This window comes from Diadema antillarum, unplaced genomic scaffold (assembly GCF_040938485.1).
Source record: "Diadema antillarum isolate AM-2024a unplaced genomic scaffold, OU_Dant_1.0 scf00000205, whole genome shotgun sequence".
NCBI classification, from domain to species: Eukaryota; Metazoa; Echinodermata; class Echinoidea; order Diadematoida; family Diadematidae; genus Diadema; species Diadema antillarum.
In genome coordinates, this window is record NW_027271094.1 from 1,103,645 (window position 1) to 1,130,626 (window position 26,982).

The following is a 26,982-nucleotide window of genomic DNA, read 5'->3' on the forward strand; positions in this document are numbered from 1 at the left end:
AACCTCTTGCTAACACTTTAAATAGCTGTAAGTCATACAACACAAGAGACATTAATTACCAGTCTGATGACGCACGTAAAGCTTGCCATCGGCTTTCACACGGCAAAGGGTACTGCGTGGTCTTTAAATCTGTAAATACTACATTTTGACACAAAATGCACCATGTATTAGGCGGTCTGAGTGGATAAGAGTGGATATTTATACACTCTCATATGACCCTGTCCCCAAATTTAGACAGGAGATTCACCTCAGCTAATCCATGGCTGTACCAGTGGCTATTAATAGCCAATCCTATCCCTCACTGGCTCATTGATCTAAAAACCTTGTCGATCCAGTGTAATACGCACACACATTTGATGCTATATCCCAGGCATTTTGCATGAAAAAGAATCATTGTTGACCATGCCTTACAAATTACAGAGTGCAATCCTATAAAATTTTCAAAATCATACTCCTGTTACATGGCAGAGCACTGCTGCTATCTGAACAGCACACTAGAAAATATGATGCTGAAATCCATAGCAAGTTTTTGTCTTTCTGTAGACATATTTTGATGCTGATTATCTAATTCTGATATGAAAGAAGTCATTGATATCCTCTCATGGGAATATCTAGGGCTGCCTTCCCTGGGTATAAATGTACCATGAAGAGAAAGCACAATGAACAATCCAACCTTCTTTTACCGAGATGTATATTTCCTTCTTTATGAGGCACATCATTTGAGCCAAATACATTAGATAGCAAGGTAGGTGGCAATCTTATACCTGAAAGTTGAATACAAAGACATGCAGCTTGCTACTGATAGAATATGAAGTTGGGTGTTAAGTTATCATGTTTGTTTGTTTGTTCTTTTTTTTTTTTGGGGGGGGGGGGGGAAGTGATGAACCTCAAGCTTGGTGATCTATAGTAGACCAATTCCTAGGTCAGTTTTCCTGTGCAATGATAACGCACACTATCTGAAGTGGAGAAGAGAAAAAAAAAAATTCAGCACTGATTTACCATTTGATAGTCGCCATGACATTCATGCTGCTTACTTCTAGGTGGATCATGATACAGATAGCATCCCCCCTGAGAGCTGAACCATCCACAAAATTTATCATTTGATCTGACGATATGATGATGATGGTTTATAAGCAGATACTGAACGACATGAAAATCTTGTGCATCGAAACTGATACCGGAGATGGATTCCTTTAAAGAAAAAAGGAAGAGGGGAGGGCACGGAAGGGAGGGGGATGGAGTATTGTGGTTGCCGAGGAAATGTGGTTTCTTGGCAAAGGGTTCATCTACTCATCATGTTGCCATAGACCCCCCTGTTTCCTATTTGATCTCTAGTAAGACTGGGACCTACTCACTAAATGCAAAATGGGCATTAAAGTAGAAGGACAGTATGCACTTAAACTTGTAGAAAAATGTTGGAGCAGTGATGCAATTTATAAAAATACTGGCCTCTACCTGTTCACCAAATTCTTTTATCTTCGAAAGTGTAATGGTAAATTTGAGTAGATCCCCCAGAAGGCAGTTTATCGTGTCATGGGCTGATTGTGAACTTTTCTTTCTTTTTGTGTACTTCTGATCGTTTTCTGGCAAAGATAAAGGTAAGTCACCAGAACAAATGTCATGATATCACTTTTTAAACAAGACAGACCAGATTGTATCGATGCCTCTGAATTTGGTGATTTCTGTATCTCATAGAGGAAATTTAGAGAGAGGGGTAATATATGTGTACGTGGGTAGGGGGAGGAGAAAGCTTCAGATGGGTTAACTGCATCTGAACTCCAAGACTACATTCAGGGTGTGTCCATCTGCAAGGCATCTGTATGTGGGCTACATTCTGTGTGGAGAGCTACCCTAGTGACCCAATGCCTCATTCTCAGACGGCATATTAGAGGAAGGGGGGAAAATGCCATATCACCTACGTATGTACACTACCGGCTTCCACACAGCCATCTCCTGGACTGGCTTTGATTAGCGGGGGTTTGGGGCCAGAGAAGAGCCCATTACAGAAAGACAAATCTTTCATGTGGGAAGGAGGAAAGGGGCGCCATGGAGCCCTTTTGATTGACATGCAGACTCTCCATGACTTGGAGGAAAAGGAGGGACGTGGGAATACACTGCACAGAGCAACCCAGAGAGAGGGGAAAAGTGTGACTCGACATCATCAAGACGGGAAGGCATGCATGGGGTGCTGACAAGCACGAATTGGCCCCGTCAATCAAGGGCACTAATGAGCCTGAAGGGAAAAATGCCCCTTCCTAACCCCCTTACCCCTCCTCCCCCCCCCCCCCGACCCCATGAGAGGCATAGCATCCTGTATTGCCTGACATATCCGCATGTACATCCTACAAATACAGTCCAACTAATGAAAATGCATAGATCTAGCAACACCTAAAGTCATTAACATTCCAACAACACAGCTTACCTGATACAATAGCAGGCACTTTTATCATCTCGACAATACCATTGCCAATACTCAAATTCAGACTGGCACTCCAATCACAACATTTGACGGCACATGGATGATTGTTAATCTCACTGCGTAACCCATGCACCCAAACAAGGACTGGGTGTCAGACAGTACGCACGTGATATCCGTGGCATTTGTTTGCGGCATGCTGAAAATGTTTATCTTACTGAATTAGCAGCGTGGATCTTTGATACCCAGAAAATACCTTGCTCATCTCTGGCCATTTCTACGAAGGCTTCACATGTTTAAATGAGCTCATCCTTTCCAATCTCCTCCAGCATCCGACACGAATCCGTGATTACATCTCATTCGTCACTTCCCTTGGGGTAGAGAACGCTCCCCCGCAGGAAGCCAAGAAGTACCGAAGTGATCTCCACTCCAGATTGCAGACAATTGCTCTCATGAACATTCAAGCTGGCCAAGAATAACTCCCCAAAACCTCCAAGGTATTACTTTCTTCTATCACAAGACATCTTCTTCTACTCCTGAACGATTTGAACAGACCAGGTTATCAGCTCCTTCTCAGAGATAAACCACAACAAGATTGAAAATGGACTGCCACTTCTATATTCTGCTGACATTAAAGATTGACAACAAAACTTTAAAAGGGGATACAGAACAAGCAAGACAAAAAGCAAGACATTCACAGTTTAGGAGGAAAAATGCAGATTGTATTAACATCATTTAGAAAGCTAATGTCAGTTGCTCTGAGAGTGCAAGTAAAAAACTAGGCAGTCGTCCAAAACAATTCTATAAAGAAAGCAATAAATGTTGTAAGTCAACGTTTGTGGTAATCGAACACTTTCCCTCAGAAACATTGTCATTTCAAAGTTTCCCCATGCGACTAACATTATATATGATATCAAGTTGAACGGGAAGTTCTTTGACTGTTTACATGCCTAGACGCACATGGCTGTAACTTGTCAAGCTACATATTATATGTCATTTGCACTTCATTAAATCCAACCTAAACGTTTGTGTATGTGACAAAAGTGCTTTCAGGTGTAACGAGTCACACTCCAAAGTGAAAGTCACGCTACTAACTTACGGATATACAACATAGCGAGATGCTTGTAAGTTGACAACTGGACATTAGGACATCTGAGCTGAATGGTAAAGAAAACTTGCCAGTTCATGTGCCGAACAGCAAACAAATCACAGAAAGTGTTTGTTAACCAAACTACCTAATGCTGCCTAACTCTTTCTGTCTTAATGTACGTCAGTCATCCGTGTCTTTGTGCACTAGCAAACACATACTCATTCCTTCTCTGTCATCCTTACCATTACATGCCTTCCGCTAGTCCTTACCACCAAGACAGACACCATTAGACTTGACACAAAGTGAATTTGGCCCAGACAGGGGCAGAGACAGAAATGGACACTCAATTTTTTTTTCTCTCCTTTTGTGTCAAATCCATCAAGCTAAATTTCCAGCTCTTTTACTGCAAGACACCAGCAGCTGAGAATGGAGGAGGGACACTACACTTTCACTGCTTTGGAAAAAGAACATTAACTTTTCATTTCATTGTTGTATTTGTTTTGTTCTTTATTCAAGCATCAACAGGGTGTAAAATCATTCAGGCGAGCCAGGAATTGAGTCCCTGCGCTTTCACAACTGAAAAACTCTTAGCTCAACAAAGGATTTTGCTTCTATTATCAATCACCCCCTCCCCCCCAAAAAAACAAAACAAAACAAAAACAAAAACAAAAAACAAGAGAAGTATGAGTAAACTTTCACATTTCAAGAGCACTTCTTCTTTCTAATTTGGCTGAAGAATCCTTCAAGAACATTATGAATACAAAACATGATGCAAAACAAACAAACAAACAAAAAGACTAAGCATCAGTGGTTTTGGTCCCTTACTTTACAAATGTACTGAAGGTCACTCAACTTTGAATAGTACAATAACAGATGGGCAACAGAGTACAATATGGAGAATTTAAATGGCTGCCAAAGTTAACTTCCATGAATCAAGAGGGATTCCAGCATAGGAGGTGTAGCAATAGGAACCTTCTTGATGTACAAACCACTATCCAATGACTCCCTGAACATCAGGGAATAACATCGTAGAAAAGGGATTGGCAAACTTCATGTCATAGAAATGGTGAGTAGCCATCCCAGAGTCAGTTAGTCATCAACCAGCCGTATCCTAGCAACGGCCAAGTCATGGCTGGATGCGGTGAGCGCCATCTCCATTTCCAGCAACCTCCTTCCCAAGATTCAGGGCAGAAACTTTGGCTGAGCCTCCTTAATGGGGCAATAAAAAGGCAGCTACATCTTCAGGCACTTCCGAAAGCTTTATTTCTTTAGAGTAACTTCTGATGGACATAATGGCCGAGATTATTAATGGGCAATAGGCAACTACACATAAAAGAGAGAGAGAGGAAAAAAATCCCTCTCCCCTGTTCTAGTACTATTTATGGTCTTAATTTGAACAGAGAATTAGATATTACAATTTATACGAAAGTTTGCACAGTGGTGTGGTAATATCTTCTCCCATGAGTCATTGGAGCTCTAATACACACACCAGCAATTGTGATGTGGAATTGCCTGGAAACACTAGAACCCAGTCAACACAAATAGTTTGAATGAATTAATTATTCGAATTTAGTCCATGGACAAAAACAAGTATGAAATAGGTGTATCATGGCGTAGTGTGCATTCATAATTGAATATCTCATGGTAAACTCATTTCTCATACATATCTACACAGTTAAAATTTGCATGATCTATAGAATAAAGTTAGATTACCTTTGTGAATTTTTGCAGAAGACTCCACCGAGGTACTCTTTTTTGTTTTTGTTTTCACTTCTTCAACAAAAAGGACAGTCATAATTCTTCCAATTACAATACTTCAGACACCTTCAATTGATGTCTGGCTGTGTCTAACTGTAGAAGTGAATCTACCTGCGATGTCTGAATCTGTGTTTATATACAGTGCATTTCACCAGCCCCAATTCATACTTTGTGCTTTTTGAAGTACTGGTACCAATAATAATATGGAATATTTTACAGTGATTGTGTGTGTGTGTGTGTGTGTGTGTGTGTGTGTGTGAGAGTGTGTGAGAGAGAGTGTATAGTTTGCAGTCCGTAAAACTAGCTCACTACTGAAATTAAATCATTACTTATGTTGCATGTTGTATTCAGCAAAAGCTAAAGGTAAAAAAAAATCATAAAGGTTACTCATTAGAGTGCAAAATAAATAAATAAATAAACAAGAGACCCGCGGGTCTAGCGCTCACCTGAGTATCGCAAGTTCACCTTTCACGCAGTCACTAATCTAAATTATTCACAGCTCTACCAAAATTTGACCAGGCATTCTAAAGTAGATGAAAATGTACAATAAGGGCAAATTTTTAAAGACTCCTTAATTTGGGGGGATTGGGGCCCCCTGGGGCCCTCTGGGTGGGGCATGGTGCCCATTTTGATAAATTGAGATCCTGACCCCCTAGGGATGCTACTTGCCAAGTTTGACGAAAATCCATCATGAGGTTTTAAGGAAGAAGATGAAAATGTACAATTCAGGCCCCCATTTGGACCTTCCCAACCATCCCCCCCCCCCCCACCCCTGCTCCCAAGAGGGGCACCCCTGGATCTCCTATGAACAAACTTGAAACTACAGTCATTAATGTACTCACTAATAGTATTATCTTAGCTCTATAACTTCTGACTCTAGAGAAGATCTTTAAAGATTCCTTCATTTTGGGGGTGTGGGACCCCCTGGGGGCCCCCTGGGTGGGGCATGGTGCCCATTTTAACAAATTGAGATCCTAACCCCTCAGGGATGCTACCTGCCAAGTTTGGTGAAAATGGGTCATGGGGTTCTCAAGAAGAAGATAAAAATGTACAATTTAGGCCCCATTAGGACCCTCCTCACTCCCCTCCCCTGGGTCCCAAGGGGGGCACCCCTGATTCTGCCATGAACAAACTTGAAACTACAGTCATTAATGTACTAACTCATAGTATTAACTTAGCTCTATCACTTCTGGTTCTAGAGAAGAAGATTTTTACAGATTCCTTAATTTTGGGGGGTTTGGGCCCCCTGGGGGCCCCCTGGGTGGGGCATGGTGCCCATTTTAACAAATTGAGTTCCTAACCCCCTAGGGATGCTACCTGCCAAGTTTGGTGAAAATGGGTCATGGGGTTCTTAAGAAGAAGATGAAAATGTACAATTTAGGCCCCATTAGAACCCCTCCCCACCCCCTCCCGTGGGTCCCAAGGGGGGCACCCCTGATTCTGCCATGAACAAACTTGAAACTACAGTCATCAATGTACTAACTCATAGTATTAACTTAGCTCTATCACTTCTGGTTCTAGAGAAGAAGATTTTTACAGATTCCTTAATTTTGGGGGGTTTGGGCCCCCCTGGGGGCCCCCTGGGTAGGGCATGGTGCCCATTTTAACAAATTGAGTTCCTAACCCCCTAGGGATGCTACCTGCCAAGTTTGATGAAAATCGGTCTTGGGGTTTTCAAGAAGAAGATGAAAATGTAAAAAGTTTACGCACGACGCACAACGGACGACGGACGACGGACGACGGACGACGGACGACGGACGACGCACGACGCACGACGCACGCCGGACGCCGGACGAAGGGCGATCGCAATAGCTCACATGAGCCTTTGGCTCAGGTGAGCTAATAAATAGATGGATAAATCAATGAATAAATAAATAAATGAATGGCAAATATGTCTACTTTTAAGCACTTCTCTACATTCATTATTGACATATTTATATACATATCCAAGAAATAGAATATCTTCCAGTATTTTTTAAACATTTGCTAAATCTCACAGCCAGAAGCACTGGTGTACCTACTGTATCTTTTGCTTTTGAATGTTATACCTACGATAAGCCCCATGAAGTCTGATTAGGCAAAAAGAAAATGAAATACAGTACCGGCAGTATAAAAAAAGCACAGCGATGCCAAAGAGACGAAGCAAATCGCATCTGCATAGCAGAGAGGTCACCCACCAATCCTTAAGGATTCCGAAACTCCTCGAAATCCAAGACTTCCTGTTTCACTAGAAACCATCTCTTGGCACGGCCCAAGCCTCCCTAAAAGTAGCAACACAGTGGCAGGGTTCTACCACTCTAGTCCTCGCCTAATTCGGCCCCACACCTGACGTGTAATCCAGATTCGTATCGGGGGGAAACAGTTAAATTTGATAGAATCCGGTTATGCTCAGCCCAACTACAAGCAGAATTTGCAAACATGGTATCGATCACGTACTGCACAGAGTGATTTCAGAAAAAAAAAGAAAAAAAAAACCTTATATATCCACAACACTTATTAAAGGTGTTAGTCAGTGTGACGTACTGAACTGTTTGGGCCCCTTTCAAGCATCAAACGTCAAGCGTGTTAATTTTGTCTTTGCTACAGATGATGAGTATGCACTTTTCTCTGTGTATTTCATCAAACATAAACTACAGTGTACACATTAGATGTACACTCAGAAACTTACACTCAGAAACTTACACTCAGAAAATTAACTCCTATACAGACTCTGCACACAAAGCTGCAGTTAGTACATCTATTGTTCAACAAATCATCCCATTCATGTCCAACTGATTTTAGAACACTACACTGCCATATCATTTGTTGCATCTGTTGCATTTACACCTATAGTTCTTTAGTTCAATATTAGTGCTAATTCTGGATTACATTTGATGAAATAGCTTACATGATTTCAGACTCAACAAACATTTACCCATTAACAGGACATTGCTGATCCCATCACAGCTACTCAATAATTTCCTGCAAGTTGCCTTCGCAAACCGTAATGGAAGTTATACATTTGAAATGAGGCCGACTTTTAGTACGCTAATAATGCATTACTGCACGAGCATGTACATGTGTAATAATGCTGTACTGAATGAACATCTAATTTTGAAAATATAAATAAACGTGGAAAAAAAACTTGTGCAAGATCATGCATGGAAATTATGAAAATAGCATGTACGGTGAGCATTGATTCCCTTCCCATGGCAATATCACTCTATATCAGAAAAGAACACTGATGACCTAGATATGATCCTAACCAGCCAGCCAATCAGAAAGATAACCGCTGCTTTCATCCTCCAGTCCTGATCACGTGTCTACCTCAGAAGATCACAGTCACCCACGACTTCTACAGCCACACCGCGTCCGCCTGCAGCAAATGTGATCCCCCTTCCCCCCCCCCCCCCCATCCCCCAATGATAAAGGCAGACCCGCCGCTTCTTCAAGCGTCGCCCCAGCGACGGAGCAATGTATCCATCCTAGTCGGGCTCCAAAGCCAACAGTTCTGAAAAGTGTTTGAATAAATTAGGTCTACAGATTTCAGCAGAGGAAAGTCTTACTGATAGCACGATTTTGAATATATATCATGTATCCTTGATGAATCCAACTTAATGTTCCTTCTAGCTCTAAATCTGTTACACATTTTTCTGAACATCAAGTTACTTTAATATGCCACCCTTGTGGTGACCAGACGTAACAACTGTTGAGATAGTGATGACATATTTGTCAGAGCTACCTGATATGTAGCATTTCTAGTGATGCACAAACCACAATGGTACATGATGAATCAGTAATTTGGTATACAGCAGAGTAGTGTAACCTTAAACGGGAAAGCTCATGACGAATATGATTGTACAATTGTATTCTCTTCACAAACATGTTCCAACACCTATACCTAGTTTAGAAGTCAGTCAGAATTTTCTTTACGGGTTAGCAGGATGGCATGCAAAATAACAGATTGCACAAATTTCATAACTTCAACTGGTTCTTGAAAACCAAATATCATTTGTACATGTATGGTGTATGTTAATCTTAGTGAAAATATAGAGGGTGTACTGCAAAGTGGGCTACATCATAACTGTACGAGAGTCCTGACATTTCATAAATGGTGGCTGAAAGGGTAATTTGACACTATTTGCTGTATATTTGATAATCATCATTACTTTCATGCATGTCTATAAGAGAAACCAGAAATTGCTTGATCTCATGTTCTTTTTTGATTTGCCTACTGACAATTTTTATCAAGATATGGGGTTCAAATTGGTAAGCTCTATGGAGGACAACTCTCACAAATTTTCTGTTGAGAGGCCCCCGGGAGTGCTAGGATCTTGTTTTCTCGAGGGATTGGGTCATGTGATCAAATCTACGTCACGAAGAGCGTATCCGCAAAGAGGCCAACTTCACGCTAAACACATCAGTGGCCACACCTTGGCTTAATAGCGCTTTAGTCCCGCCTCACCTTTATTGCGAGTAATTCACAGCTCCTTCGCTGGCGCAAACGTCTCAGAGGCCCCTATAACAAAATCCCCCTGGGTGGATAGGGCGTGACCTTGTTCGCAAGAGCCGTTGTTTGACCACAATTACTGGGAAAACATAGCAACGACAGGATTCCAAGCTTTTGAAGGAACCAGGAAGGATCATGTGCGTGGACATGATGCGTTATAGATCTGACTGGCCAGCTGAGTGGTAGGGATTTACTTTTGTTTGGTCCTCTTGCATTTGAATATTTATATTTACATCAGTTTCAGACTGAAAATGTTTGAGAAATGAAACCAGAAGTATGAAAGAATTCAAACGGCAAAAAGTCATTGAAATGACATTCATGATTTCAGGTAACTGATTTATCCTTCAAAATCATATAATAAGTCATAAGTCTAGGAATTGCTGTAGGAATATAAACATCCTCTTCATATTTCTGTATTTATATGTCAGTCCGGATTCCCCCCCCCCCCCCCCTCCTTATCAAAATATTTTGTATGACAGCATGGAATACCGGTACAAATGCAGTGAGCCTGACATGACTACATCCTGGCATTCAAATAGTCAAAGCTTTCTCAATACTGTAAAACGAGGAATGTTTGTGTGCATATTAATTTCGCGAGAGCCAAGATTTGCAAAATCAAAATGCACATGAAAGTTCTTTCCTACGCTATATGCATTGAATGCCAGTGGCAATTCGTGAAAATTTCATGCTGCAAAAAAGGCGGTCTGCTCCAATTTTGTGAAAATTTCATGCTTGATGCCATGAATATAATACATTTTACAGTAGTGGCAAAATTTCCACCTATCATTTATCTTCTAATTTTACTACAGCTGATCAACATGTTTTAACACTGTTTTGACCGATTAATTAGCGGTCAAATATATAATTCTTGATGTACATGTACAGTGCATATTACACACTAAATTGTAGAGAAAAAAAAGAAGATCTCTCGCAGTTTGTCAGGGAGAATCATTCTATTTTTTGCTTTCAAAGACAAATTTCTTTGGACTGTCATTTGAAGCTAAATGCACTATAACAAGGTGTACTCATTTGTGTACATATGCAGCTACATTGATCATACAATCGTCTGGATTACAGCCATCACTGACAATAGAAGGGTAGCAAGGTATTGAAATAATCTCAGAGACTATGAACAATTAGACTCAGCAATTATACTACTGTGCCTGCAATATTAATCACTATAGTATCAGTCCTTAATTTTCCCATTGCTTGGTTATTACATTGGAGTTCTATTCTGTGGTATAAAAAGAAACCCCCCCCCCCAAAAAAAAAAAAAAAAGAGCGCAAACCGGTATGCACCACTTATAGAATGTCTTTGTACAGGGCAATCCAGAACATCAAAAAATAGCTCTTGTGATAACATATGATGCTCCCCTTGAAAGTTTGTGGGAGCTATACAGACTTGGGTACATGGGTGTGTCAAGGGCGTGACATACAAAATTAAGAATTAAACTCTCTTTGGGCCAAAAATCTAACAAGATGTCAATTGTGGATAAGGGGATGAAACTGAGGGTAATTAATTTTGACAGCTTTTAGCCTGGGTGGTCAGAAAAAAAAAAGTCCTGCAGAGGGATGACTGTAGTGTGAAACCTTGACACATGAGGGGCATTTCATGAGGCATTTTGCCTGACAAATTTTCTCTAATTCCCCTTTCAGGTAATCGCGGTTCAATTATCCGCATCCAAATAATGCGGATGAAGTAATCAAAATCACGTTCATATATCCCATGAAGTGCGCACTACTTTTACGAGCGCCCGTTCATATAACGGTGCGAAAGACGGGAGTATTTGTCATGGTTACTGCGCACGCCTCTATAATGACGTAATGTTTCCGGTGATATATACTCACGTGTATGCACAGCTCTCGCTCAAGCTCAGCAATCAGCGGTTATGTGGGAAATCGAGTGACCTTTGACCGAACTGTGGAATGTTAGTGCGCATAAGTCATAAAACGCGTTCATGTATTCTCGATCAACTCCTCATGCTGCAATAATGCGCATAATAGCAGCATCAAAATAATGCGCACTTTTTTACTCCTCTCCCGTTCATGTAATCAAAATTTTACGACTTATTGCTCCTATTATCCGCATCCACGATTACCTGAAAGGGGTATAAGTCAATCAGATACAATGATTTCAGTAGCTTGTAACAGTTTTGTGAGAACAAAAAATTCTGACAAAAGGCTTCATGAAATGCCCCCTTGGCCCTGTTTTACTAACATGGGAACTACATTGAGCCAAACAATGAACTCAAAGTTGGGACAGATTCAGATCTGATGTTCTTGGGAAAGATACCTTGACATTCAAAATGTATTCCAGAATGTGGCAAGGTGGGCTAAAGATACTATTACCAAATGGCTGAGTCAGCTACAATGTAGTTCCTACCTTCATAGGACTGATTGATCCACACACTGGCCCTAAGATCAGTTGAATCGAATTTAGGACTAATTTTAGCCCTGTGTGAAACAGCCCCCCTACCCCCACCCCCAGTTGCCTCAGTAGTACAAAATGCATGTAGCAGTAAGAAATTTAAAGTAAATTATATCCATAAGTTCCAAACAAAACAGGATGTCCAAAATTATACTGAATTTGTGTATACAAACCTTATTGCAGGCAAAATTAATACACACATTTTTTATGATAAAAAAACAATGTGCATACTCTGAAGTTATTTTCTGAATTAGCAAAACATTTTTACCAAAATAAATGTAACCTTGTCATTTCATTTCTTTAAAGGGATTATATTTATCAAGTTTTATGGCAACATGCAAGCTAAAATCTAGAAGGCCCTCTCTGGTGAGATAATCTGTAAAAAGGAGTTAATACCATATAAAAATTAATAAAAAATAAATGCTTTTTTGATTTATCAGAGTAGAGCATTGTCCTACTACAACATAAGAAGTAATCTTTCATTATAATACATAGTCACGAATTGGTGGGTCCTGTCACTTCAGAGATATCAAATGCTAGGCATGAACAAGCATACTACCTTTGATCACTGAATTTGGTAATCCTGTCATACTTTTCTCATCAAGTAGCTAGAAGTGATGGAGCTGTAATCCCAAGCATCACGGTTACATGACAAGATACCACTGTTGCCATGAATGGTGACCTGTACAAGACATCTACAGACATACCACGTGGTACTTGGGAGAACAATCTGCAATAGCTTGAGAGGGCAGGGATGACTTACTTGGTGCTGACATAGCTCTCCTCCCATCTGCCAGGATGGCATCCAGGACCAAACTCCCCACAGGAGGTGATGATGGCCCCCCTCCCATGACACATACTAAACGCCATCCTCCAGGAATTAAAGCAGGCACATAGAAAGAAGGACCCTCTGGCTCCCTCCAGGTACAATGTAACTCCTCCTCGATCCCTTCTGCCTTCTCCAAGCAGAGAACCCAACCCACCTTTCCAGAGATATCACTCTGAGCTTCCAAATTTTGCACACCTAGGCACAGAGAGTCATACTATCACCAGCCCGAGGGAGAGGGAAGGAAAAAAAAAAAGGGCACTTCTATGTACCAAGGCGAACATCTGTTGACTCAATGGCTTGTTGCATTATTTATGACGACCAGATTACTCAATTTCTGCATAAAATGCCTCACACCTTCCACCGGTCAAGTGGGAACCAACCGACAGGAATAGCAGAAAGAGCAGGAGAGAAAGATCGGGAGAAAGGTGTGAGTCACACAGAGATGCTACATGGATCAATGATGCGGTTGCTATGGTTACACACTGACAGCATATCATGCTGCTCCACGCGGACATTTTGCTCAGTCTGTGAGTGCGGGAATTCTCTCCTCGGGTGATTTATACTGCCTCGACGTGCCAGCAGCAGCAAACACAAAGCTACGCCGCAATTAATCATCGCATCTGGCATGGATCTGCACACCAATGATATTGCAGTATGAAACATTTTCAGGGGGCACAATGCCACACAATAAATTAAACTACAGACAACTAGTGCTCCAAAGTAGGAAATTACAGATCTGCTGCAAACACATAAGAATTAATAGAGGAAAAAAAATACATCCTAACAGATTAGAAATAACATCTCATACACAAGGTACTGTATACACAACAATGATAACTGCAGTCCAAGCTATGGATATGAGTTTTATGTATGTTTTGTAGACGTGTATTGCATTTAAGCGGTTTTAATCTTCAAAGATTACAACCTATCTCCAGTTCCTGAAAACCTAGCTTTCAATGATTGAATATTATCAAGAATTCTTAGCATGGAATTCATATGGTGTTTGACATTCATTTGCTTACATGGAAAGATATGAAACATAATATATAAGGCAACCAGCAACCTTAATGTAGATGCATCAATATCCATGTAATTACCCAGTCATACTCTTTTGTGCATGCCGTGTGCATGATTCCGAGCCGTGGTAAATTGCGCTGCAATATTGATTTCATTATCATAATGCAAACCTATCCTCCACATGGACGGATATTGGGTGAGTGCATTTTTCCAACATGAAGGTCGAGTTGAAGGCCGAAGGAATCAATGGCGGCTGAGCCAAGGGATTTTGGGCTTGGAGAAGTGGTAAGGATGGGTAACTATTCCCTGCGTTTTGTTTGATTCAGAGTAAATTGCTCGATATCAGATTATCACCATGGAATTATATAGTGATGTCTGCACGCAGTAAAACTGAATAGAAAAAAAAAAGAACATCGTCGGTCAAAGAATCACTAATGTCAAGGGGTAACCAAATCATAGATTTACCAAGAGAAGGGTACATGAAACCGTGACACAAGCCCTGTCAGTAATTATCCCACCACTTGCTCACCATGATGAGCCATGACATGGATTAAATGTCTCTAATTCTCTAAAACCCTCTCCCACATTTCTACCCTAGGACACTTTGTCCCCAGGCAAGTGCACTTTCACCTATACAACAGGTTTTCTGTTCTGGGCAATCCATTATCTTACATCCCTCATCTTATTCTATATGTCTAAAGAGTTTCCCCTATTCCAATTCTAACTTTTAAACATTAATATTTTGAATCCACTGTGTGTGGCAGAGAAGTTCCTATACCACTAGGCAACAGGGCGATAATGGACAGAATTAATCATATTTTAAATAATTTATCATTCCTGTCCAGTCTGAGGGTTTCTACAGAGTTGCTTACTTTGCCATGGATGTTAAATGAAAAGAAAAAAAACACCTGCACTGATTCAATTTCTCTAATGCATCAGCATTGCCTACTGACACTTAAAATTTGATGAAATGGGGGTGAAATTAGTGAATACCAGGAGACAAGTAAGGTTTTCTTTGTCAGAGGCAAACACAAAAAGCATGCCTTGATGCAGTAAAGTGGGGATGGGCACGTTTGGCTGCCCTATTTGTCGAGTATCCGCCGACAGTGAGCTGCAACCAATCAAAGTAGGAATGGTGAATACTCATCGGGCGTCGGGCGCTCAGGTGAAGGGGAGACAATTCACCTGCTCGGAGACAGGGGGATGGGGTAGGTGAGGAGGATGTTATTCAGACGGTGACTCACCTCAAGTTGCGGCATCAAGGAATTGACTCAAATGTTTCTCATCGTCCATTAACTCCTGGAGAGCCAAGTAAGACTCCACTGTACAATAGCAATGACATGAGGGTTAATGGGATTCCTCCCGCCCCTTCACTCCATCTTCTCCCTTCTGTCTCCCCCTCCCCCCTCCCCCCTCCCCCCCCCCCCCTCCTCCTTCTCTTTTTACAATTAATGGAAGACTGAAATGTGATGTTACAGGAATTGTGTCTAGATCTCACACTTGGCAAAACAAAGGAACGGAAGCCTGCCTTACTCATGCGCCAAGATCCAGGCAGAAATATTAAAAAAAAAAGAAGCTGGGTTCGTGCGGCTGATACGGTCTGTGGGAACTTATCTGATCGCAAAAATGACACATTTTTGTTGCGGTAAGATGGCATCGGATGATAGTGATGACAGACAAAAGCAAACAGAAGGAAGAAGCACTGTGAAATAGGGGAGAAATGATGCGGGGTAATAGAGATAGTGCACATTACATTCAAATACGCAGTATGCTCGCACGGCTTTACTGTGCCGAAATACACACCAGTGCACTCTCTTAATCTAAAGCTGACTTTCTAAGTTTGAAGTATAGGCGTTGAGTGATGACAGGGAGTTTAGAGTGAAAGTCGAAGAAATTAAGACTGTAATGATGAATAGTACTATTTCAGGTGAATGATAATTTTTGATGGCACATAGGCAGCAAGAATTGAAAAAATAAAATAAAAAAGAGAGATAATGAGGGAAGTACCACACATGCAGGAAATGAGGTTAAATTCCCAAAAGTAGGATGAAAGACATTACACAATTAGTTGCAGACTTCCAGATTTAAATATGTGAACGTAAAAGGGAGGAGAAGCATATGGAAAAAATTCCAAATATAGCTTCAGTCTCATACAATAAAAAAAAGCAGCAGTGTAGCCAAATGCAGTAATATTTGGCAAACTGTGAATAATAGCAGATTAGGTGCCTATATTGCTGATACCTGAAAATGGAAAACAATTTAGTAAATAAAGTGTATAATGTTGGAGCAGAGTAAAAAAAACCCAAAAGGACCTATTTGGTTATTGAAAGAAATAAATTCTCTGTGTACATACACACACACCCCAAAAAAAAAAGTCACTGGTTGACAGCCCAGAAAAGTGCTTATTCAGAAGTAAAGTCTCCTAGAATACTTTGAACCTGTTCGTGCAAGTGCATCTGCAAAGCCCAATCGGAAACTACATGTAAGTACATTCTGGCCAGTAAGTGCACCAAGGACATTGTAATACAGAATGTTATAAAGAAATACACTCAAAGTCACTTATTTATTCAATGATCCTGTGGTTCCCATCAAGGTGATAATTGTTGCACCCTCCTGTTCACATACAGTGTAGACATACAAACAAGAGACCCGCGGGTCTAGCGCTCACCTGAGTATCGCAAGTTCACCTTTCACGCAGTCACTAATCTAAATTATTCACAGCTCTACCAAAATTTGACGAGGCATTCTCAAGTGGAAGATGAAAATGTACAATAAGGGCCCAATTTTTTCAAGATTCCTTAATTTGGGGGGATTGGGGCCCCCTGGGGCCCTCTGGGTGGGGCATGGTGCCCAGTTTGATAAATTGAGATCCTGACCACCTAGGGATGCTACCTGCCAAGTTTGACAAAAATCCATAATGAGGTTTTCAGGAAGAAGATGAAAATGTACAATTCAGGCCCCCATTTGGACCCTTCCAACCACCCCCCCCCCCCTACCCCCAAGAGGGGCACCCCTGGATCTCCTATGAACAAACTTGAAACTACAGTCATTAATGTACTCACTCATAGTATTATCTCAGCTCTATAACTTCTGATTCTAGAGAAGATTTTTAAAGATTCCTTCATTTGGGGGGTTTGGGCCCCCTGGGGGCCCCCTGGGCGGGGCATGGTGCCCATTTTAACAAATTGAGATCCTAACCCCCTAGGGATGCTACCTGCCAAGTTTGGTGAAAATGGGTCATGGGGTTCTCAAGAAGAAGATAAAAATGTACAATTTAGGCCCCATTAGGACCCCTCCTCACCCCCCTCCCCTGGGTCCCAAGGGGGGCACCCCTGATTCTGCCATGAACAAACTTGAAACTACAGTCATCAATGTGCTAACTCATAGTATTAACCTAGCTCTATCACTTCTGGTTCTAGAGAAGAAGATTTTTGCGGATTCCTTAATTTTGGGGGGTTTGGGCCCCCTGGGGGCCCCCTGGGTGGGTCATGGTGCCCACTTTAACAAATGGAGTTCCTAACCCCCTAGGGATGCTACCTGCCAAGTTTGGTGAAAATGGGTCATGGAGTTCTCAAGAAGAAGATGAAAATGTACAATTTAGGCCCCATAAGAACCCTTCCCCACCCCCCTCCCCTGGGTCCCAAGGGGGGCACCCCTGATTCTGCCATGAACAAACTTGAAACTACAGTCATCAATGTACTAACTCATAGTATTGACTTAGCTCTATCACTTCTGGTTCTAGAGAAGAAGATTTTTACAGATTCCTTAATTTTGGGGGGTTTGGGCCCCCCTGGGGGCCCCCTGGGTGGGGCATGGTGCCCATTTTAACAAATTGAGTTCCTAACCCCCTAGGGATGCTACCTGCCAAGTTTGATGAAAATCGGTCATGGGGTTTTCAAGAAGAAGATGAAAATGTAAAAAGTTTACGCACGACGCACGACGGACGACGCACGACGGACGACGGACGACGGACGACGGACGACGGACGACGCACGACGCACGACGCACGACGCACGACGGACGCCGGACGAAGGGCGATCGCAATAGCTCACTTGAGCCTTTGGCTCAGGTGAGCTAACAAACCCGACAAAGAGAATGGTAACACGCACAGTCAAACACGGAAAACACAAAAGAATGAGAACTGAATTCTTCCTGTACAGGACAATGAGATCGGCAAAGTATAGCCAACAACTCAAAACTTACAAACTGACTAAATATCTATTTATATAGCTCTCAAAACTATATACTGTAAAACATTATATTTTCGTGGCATAAAATTTTTGCAAATAGAGCTGATGGCCTTCTTCACAGCATGAGATTTTCGTGAAGTGCCTCTGGCATTCAAAGCATATAGAGTAGATAAGAACTTTCACATTTTCATATTTTAATTTCACGAATCTTGGCTCTTGCGAAATTCATAAAATGAAAATACACAAGAACATTCCTTGTTCTCTTGCAACATCCTATCGAAACAAGGGAGGTAGAGGGACCATAGGCCGTGTTTATGCTTCCCTTTTTCGGGCCAAAATCAGTGTTTTGAAACGTGATTAGTGCAAAACATTGTTGCATTCATGCTCACTTCGATAGAAACGCTGATTCAAAACGCCGATCAAAAACGCACAAAAAGGTACGTTTACGATCTGCGTTTCTGACTAATCACATTTGACAGGGAAGCATAAAGGCAACAGCATTTCTAAATGTGTTTAGAGTGACGTCATCTAAATGCCTTTCCGGTGCACATGAAAAAGCGCGCACCGCCCGGCCAGCCAGCTACCCTGGCGTGTGCAGTTTTCCCGTGTACTGTGCATACGCATTTTCCCAGCTGCTCTCTCAGGCCAGGCCACTGATCGCAGCGCGCATCCCAATTTGACCTGCCTCTGCTTAGGTCAGCGAAGCAATCGCAAACGCTCTTTCCAAGGCTCGTAGAAAGTGAGCATAAAACAGTGCTCCCATGAACGGCGTTTTGAATCAGCGTTTCAAAACGCTGATTCTGCCTTCGCAAATTGTGCATAAACACACCCTAAGTCTTGCAGCATCATCACCAAGCCCACGGTATGCACTTGAACAGCTTTTGTGCCTCCTGTGCACACTGTCTACTCAATCTCAAGACACACTGCTTCCCTCGTCTACCATTTCTTTATTTGAAAATGTTTCCCCCATTGGAAAACAGTCCATCAATGTTCTGCCCCTGACATAACGCTACAACTGATCCATGATCACATGACCATGTACATCCAATTGCCGACTGGCATTTGACTAGAAACCAATCAATAAGTCCCTCTTCATCTCCTGCAAACTAAACACATGATGAACTTTGAATTGCCCTCACATCATTTCCAAAACAGCTTTTATCTACGCATGTTTGTGTAATGGAACACCCCCAAGCAAGCCCTTAATATTGAACTAGGAAGAAAAAGAAACAAAACTGAAATCTTCATTAATCCCCTTTGCCTCTCGGGCAATAAGACAGAGATGTTTTATAGGAGGCCAACATGATTACCCCTGACCTACAATTGTAGATTAATGTTTTCACACAACCATCATAATATCTGGTATCCAGACACTTGGAACAAGATAGCAATCAATTCTCACATCTCAAATTTCTAAGCCAAAGAGGAAACTTATACATACTTCATGCTGTTTGCATTTGAAAAATCGTTCACGCTTAAAGCTGATCAAAGACGACTTGAAGATAGATAGAAAGAAAAACTCTTAACTACTTCAATAGGAATAGCATTCTAAGTTGCTGTGAGAAATCAAGAGAGTTACTCCCAAATTATTTCACATCCATTCATGGGTGTAACATGAATGTGGGGCTATGGAGGTAAGCAGACCATACTGACTTACAAGTTATGAAGGGACACTTTGAGAACTCCGAGTATACTTTAACAGCAGTGTATCTTTGATTTAGTGCTTTGAATAGGACACAGAAATGCCTATTTTTCTGCAGAGGCAGACATACTTTCATATTTTCACTTCGGAGAACTTTGGAAACAGGATATTGCCCAGTGAAGAGGTGGTACCTGAGATTCACACTCTGTTTGTAAGCAGGAATTAACACTCTCAAGTGTTTCAAGGCACGAATACACATTCAAGTACTTTGTAAGCTGGGGCCCTGCAACTATGGAAGAAGAGTGAACCAAATGACACGAGAAGTGATCGATAATTAATTGTTGGATGGAATGTCCTGTTTGGAAAGTGAGAGCAATATCACCTCATCAAAATACTGATGACAGGTTTCCTCTCACTACAAGCATACATCAAGACAAAGAATAAAAACATACACAAACTTGACAGCCAATTGGCATGCTTATGTGGACATCGGAGATCCTAGAAACTAACCGAAATGCAATTCATCTCGACAACAACATTGTTATTGGCTCCCTACAGCCACCATAGACCACATATCACATGATCAGTTCCTGTCAGACATGAACATAATTCTCTCTGCCTGTCAAACCAGGGGACCATTGAGGCCCAAACTGTGAGGGAACAGTTTCCCCACGCCACATTTCTCACCAGTACTGGGGGACTGAGTACGCGACCTTCTACGAAAACTAGCGATTAGCTATGTTATCCAAGGTGGCACAAGCGAGTCAAAGCTGACGTACAGGCGTAAGAGGGACAAATTTGACCCGAGGAGATTAAGAGGACATATCTACGCTGAGACTTGCTGAAAAGAGAGATTAGCTCTGGGGATGGATCTTACCATGATTTATGTCATATGTGCATTTCCACAGTAATGGTACGACAACACTCCATGTGACTGCGAAATGGTACCCTGTAGTGTGTTTTGTAGTCATTACATCAATTTTTATTCATGAACTGAGTAGGATTTACTGAAAGAATTCATTGTTTTGAAAAGAAATTTTGTTTGGGGAAAAATATTAGAGGCTCTAATACATTAGATATGTGAGAACACACACAAAAGAAATTGGACAGATTTTTGAATAATTCGATGGATGAACATGACCATCTCTCAATCGTTCATACATTCATCTACCAAATAAGAACTATGTGAATTTCAAAGTGATTGTACATCTTTGACAGATCTGGATCAGAATTTATAACTACACAAAATCACTTCAGGGAAGTCCATCCAATGGCACATAGTTCATATTAATGCACTCCATCAAAATTTCAAAGAAAACATATAATAGTAGGTAAGCAAAGGTGGTGATATGTCTGGTTTGTTTCTTAAACTAAAAGGGACTTCATTTCTGCATCTCTTCTTGAAAGCAGAAACTTTCCCTCCTCTCTCTGCAAGACTTGGTTCAATGAGAGTTTGGAGAAACACTGCTGTACTTGCTATCATAACAGGGCCTTGATGACATAATCAAAAGTGGGAAAGAAGCAAACTTCTTCACTGTACAGTGAATACAAAGACAACAAAACCATGTCAGCTCCAGGAATTGATTTAGGCTTTCTAAGCTTACGGCACATAATAAGCATACAGATGTGAAACCAGAGAAATTGTGGGTTAATTCATACTCATGAACTTTATAGGAAAACGTGCAGTTGTACAAACATTGCAGCAAGTTTTTTTTTTTTTTTTTTTTTCAGAGCTCAATATTGAAGCCTAAACCAATGAAATTCCATCTGGGAGAGAAGGAGAAAGTACTCACATGAAACAACAACAACAACAACAACAACAAACAATTTTGAACATCTGGCATCATCTTGACCATTGTGGTCATCACTAAAAAGTGACCATCTACCCCTCAGATCCCCCCTTCAACCAACCAATCAGAGGAAATGGATAGCTAATGAGGTTATGTCACTTATTTCCTCTGTACGACCCACTACCAAATATCAGGAACAATTTGGCCCCTTCTAATTTGGCCCCTGTCCCAGTTCCTTCAAGTACGGATCAAAATAGTTCTTGAATGAGAAAGTGCAAGCCACACACGCAAGATGCCCCTCCCCCTCCCTTTCCTGAGCCATTCTCAGTGATGGAGAGAAACAGTCTTGAGAAATCTGTCCACACGAATCCAAATCAAATGTACGTATTGTATCTGGAAAATATAAAATCATTCAGTTTCCATGTCAGGCATTATTGGCGCTTCATTGTAAAGTTCCAGGTTCTGAATCTCATCACAAGGTGGCATTCAAGCAATATGCTGCCTTATTTAACATATGATACCATCCAATGACAGCAGAGGACCACTTCACCAAATTCTCGTTTGAATGTATTATCTGAAATGCTAAAAGAAAAGGTCTCGGTACATTTAGCTGTATCAACTCAAGCAATATGCAAAATGTAAACTTACAAATTGTCTCAAAGGATCATACATTTTTGGAATTCCTTTAGAAAAAAAGAAAGGTTTTCCTCAAACAGTTTGTCCTTTCAAGAGACCACTACGCAAGCAGTTCATTAAACATTCCATAGACAGCACAAAAGTCAGCTCAGATAAATCAGAATGAAACTAAAAACAGGTCTATCATAACGTCAATTGATATAAAAGTATTACCCAGAGCACAATGCCTCTCATATCACGACAATATTGACTTTTGAGTGTTGTAACCCACTTTTCAATCACTTTTGATTTGATATTGAGTTTCACCAATAAATCAGCTTTCATTTCTTCAAAATAATACCTAAGAGTCTGAAATTCTGTACTCTGTCACCTTTTATTTTCAGCCTTTGTCTTTACCTCCTCGTTTTTGGTTTTTATTGTTTTTTGAATGCTGGAAATAGCTCCTTTTTGTTGTCATTCCAATTCAAGTGGGTGAACACTTGTAGGTACAGTGTAGCTAGCAAAATTGGGCCTCCCTGAGGTGGGAAAACCTACACAGTCCTGAAATGTCTCTCAATATAAATTGCCTCCTGCCGTAATGTCAGTGCACCGAACCAAAATGACTTTGGACCGTGAATAATTTGTTTAAATATTGACTTGACATTTCATGTTCCGCATTGCCAATCCGCAATGCCAAACTTTGCTAGAGGAAAAGCCCAAATGGGGAAGCTCACAGCTTGGCATGAAGACTTAAAAGGATACACAGAAAATCACCAGGCTTTCAGTTTTCATTTTTAAAAAAAATTGTGTGGTTATGCCTAGCGTGTAAAAGCAACACAGTATTTAGCTCCTGCAACACATCAAGACAAATGTTTCAAAAAAACAGAAAAAAAAAAATGCTTCCCCTTAAAGGACAAGTTCACCTTCATAGACATGTGGGTTGAGTGAATGCAGCAATATTAGTAGAACACATCAGTGAGAGTTTGAGCAAAATCGGACAATCCGTTAAAAAGTTATGAATTTTTAAAGTTTCTGCTCAGTCATGGCTGGATGATAAGACTACTTTAGCTTGTGATGTCACATGAGTACAACGATATAAAGAAAGAATAAAGAAAATTCAACATATTTCCATTTTTCTCGCATAACAAAAGAACACTCGACTTCTCTCTTTCAGAAGGCAGGGGGAATAATATTACCCTGAATATACGTCAGTAGCAAGTCGAAGAAATGTGCACTTTATTCAAAAAGTAAAGTTTTGTGAAATTCTCTTTTTATTTTCCTTATATAGTTGTACGCATGTGACATCATACACTGTAGTAGTCTTCTCTTCCAGCAGTGACTGCGCAGATACTTAAAATATTCGTAACTTTTGAACGGATTGTCCAATTTTCCTCAAACTTTCACTGATATGTTCTACTGATATTGCTGCATTTTCTCAATCCTTATGTATATGAAGGTGGACTTGTCCTTTAAGATATCTTCATCAAAAGTGTGAAGTAATTTTGCTGAATAATTCTGTTGCTTTCCCAACCTTTGCACAATTTCCAAGTGCCATTTAAAGGAAGTTCAAAACTGAACAGAAATCACAACATTGCAATGGTGTACACACACTGCTTATTTCAATCTCAGAATTATAAGACTTTACTGAGTAATTTCATGTTCTGGTTATCATACTTTCAGAGGAGAGAGAAATAAGGACTTTCACCTTGTACATTGTACAAAAATGTAAAGCCCCTCTATCCTTTGCTGTAAAACTGTAGAAGAATACAAAATGACACACGGCAAATTCATAAATTTACACATAGATGCTCATGAAATCTCAACAGAAAGTGAACTCATGAAATTCTTCAATGACAAACATTCAATGGTTAAAGGAAAAAAGAAATCCAAGCAAGGATTTTTTTCATGAATGTAGACATTCACTTCACAAAAATCTGTGAATCAAAATGCTCTGCTTATTGAAATGTCACTTGGAACCCATGATCTAATGAGAGATTAGAGGTTACAAAAACCAACGAAATTGCTTCAGATAAGATCAGTAGAATCTAATCTGGATTGCTCTTCATATGGGATTAATGGTTTTTGCATCTATCACGTTTTGTCACGACGGTCGTGATTAGACCTCAGTCATTGGTGAACCACATGAGGCCAGCCTTGCACAGAGTCGCCCTCGCCAAACAACGACATGCTCACAGCTGCTCTGGCCCGTCTTCAAGATGGTAACAACATGGGCAATGCTTCCTTCAAATAGTTCCACTTAGCAGGGCCAAGACTGTCAAACGAGGCCATTCAAATCTCACGCAACACCCAAGAAATCTTTGACGAAATGCCAAGCACTCACTCAGAGAGGCAAAGCAATGTAAACAAATGTGACAACTAATACAAAATAGACAGAAATCAAGATCATATTCAGGGCAAAGAGGGTGAGAGTGGAAGAAAGGAAGAAAAGGACAGAGTAAAATGAATGAATGAATGAATGAATGAATAAATAAATAAATAAATGAATGACAGACAGACAGAACAAAATATTGACTAAGAATTTGCCATTGCAATGTAACTGAACATTTAATCAAGCTCTCCCGGCTAATGGTCAGTAGGTAGGCCTACAGCATCAACCATTTCTCTTGCTCTCTTGAGTGCATGAAAGTGGTATGGACTACATTGTGCAAACACAGGCATAGTATATTAGTTTTCATTAAAGGCAATGTAACACAGCTGGTTATCAGCATTTTTCCATCTACTAAAATTTCAACTATCTCCTATGCCACGAGTTATTGAGGTCCTATCTAACCTGAACTCTGGGGTATGAACAAATTAAAGGGTTTAATATAAGTTTTCTTGTCCTCAGCATTTGGTGTAATGAACAATTTTGATGACACAGAGTTTGAAAAAAAAACACACAAATGAAAAGGCATTTACAAAATGGAAGACTCCACATACAATGCAGCTTTTAAATGGAAGGATTTTCAACTGTCAGATTTTATCTCATAGAGTAGCTTTTCCAGCAAACCACTGATTATCAAAATGCCAATTGTTTTCTTTTCCATTGAAAAGCTCACAAAGTGCAGCATTTACGTCGCTGTTGATATCTAATCACACTCTATTGATACAAACAGTACATCCACATTTCTCACATATTATAATTTATAATCAAAATTTGAAAATTCAATATTTGTTTCTCATGCAAATCACTAAGATCAAGCAAAGAGACAATTTTGCCTGATCACTTCCTGATTTGTGCTGCTGAGTTTCTTACATTAAAACAAAAGGACAAACTAACAGACATAACTCCACAACAAACCAAACAACAAAAAATCATGTCATTTGTTGGCAGTTCTTTGCTTGAATACATTTAGTCTTGTTGCTTCATTTATTCAAAAGAAAAACATGACTAAAAAAGCTATTTCTCTCTCCTAAAACTAAACAATGACAAGAAAACAAAACCGAGGACCCTGCATACCTTTTGTAGACTGCAGCATCGCAGTAAAAGAACTGATGTGACATCGGAAGCATCTTGGAGCAGTGAGCTTTCCAGTCATCAACAACAGATACAAGAGATGTTTCTCCAGATAGCCCAGATATCTAAGAAGCTAACACTGGTTTATTATCACCAGATAGATCAAGAATTCCACTTGGGATCCACAGAAACAACACACACGAGATGGAGAGGAAGGGATGAAGCTCCGCCTAGCAACGGTATATCCTCTGGAATTCACTGGATGATGCCTCGGCCGGCAGCCGAACACACACTAGGCTCCAACAAAGATTGCCAAGAGATTGATTAAGACAATCTATGCCGTGTCCACTAGAATGGAGATGGCCAGCAGACTCAACGTGCCGATGTTGGCCCTATGTTTAAGAGCACGGTTTACTTCTCAGCAGAGAAGAATTTGCTCAAGGAGAAGAGCTGATGAGTTGCATCTGCGATGACAAGCCACCTATCCACTCATCTTTCCTGTTGTGAAAGAGATGGCACCAATCTTGCTCCCTAAAATTCTGTGGAAACTTCCAAGACCTCCCTGCTTCTCCCTGCTGCGCCTTCCTCTCTTTCTGGGTCGGACTGAAAGTGCGGACCCAAGACAGAGCTTGCAGTCACAGCTTGCAGTGAAGTCCTGCTAAAATCCCCCTGACTCAAACCCCCTTCCCCCTCCCCTTCCCCTTCCCCTCCCCCCCCCTTTCCCCTCTGTCTGCATTGCTCTTCTCTGATTGGCTGAGCTAATGCACCACTTTGCTACTGTGTATTCATGGGCTCTGCAAAATCCAAGGATGATGATTGGTGCAATGGCTGCTAAGTGTCACACTTTTTAATGAATATTCATCAGCAGGATGCTTGCTGCATAGTCTAAACATGCAGACCCAACTGAGATATCAATGTGTCATAGTGATTCTCAAATCTTATAAAGAATGCTCTGACTGCAAATGCACAAATATCTTAATACTGAACAGTGACCTATTGCAAAATTACCTCTTATGCACAGACTTGCCATATTGAGATCAGATAAGTTAACCGAGCAGTGCAGCCTGCAGAAGTGCATCTACTGGCATGGGTTATCACTTCTTTGAATATTTCCATTAAACATAATGAGGAACGATACTCCTGATTGTCATCACACACTGCATGCACAACTCTAACTTGCACCAGATTGTGACGGGAAGGATGATATCCTATCATCTGAGCTAATCAGATTTTCCCTGCAATGCGCTGGAACCATCACGCT

General features: G+C 40.8%; 1 protein-coding gene across 1 annotated transcript in view; it reads right to left on the reverse strand.

Moving 5' to 3' along the window:
• The window catches only part of LOC139724049 (N-acyl-phosphatidylethanolamine-hydrolyzing phospholipase D-like), a 64,026-nt gene extending 37,756 nt beyond the window's left edge, over nucleotides 1-26,270 (reverse strand). Inside the window, exon 1 of the mRNA XM_071635247.1 lies at nucleotides 25,725-26,270. Within this exon, the coding sequence (XP_071491348.1) occupies nucleotides 25,725-25,777 (53 nt within the window). The 5' untranslated portion in view covers nucleotides 25,778-26,270. The remainder of the gene's footprint in view (nucleotides 1-25,724) is intronic.
• Nucleotides 26,271-26,982: the final 712 nt, after the last annotated feature.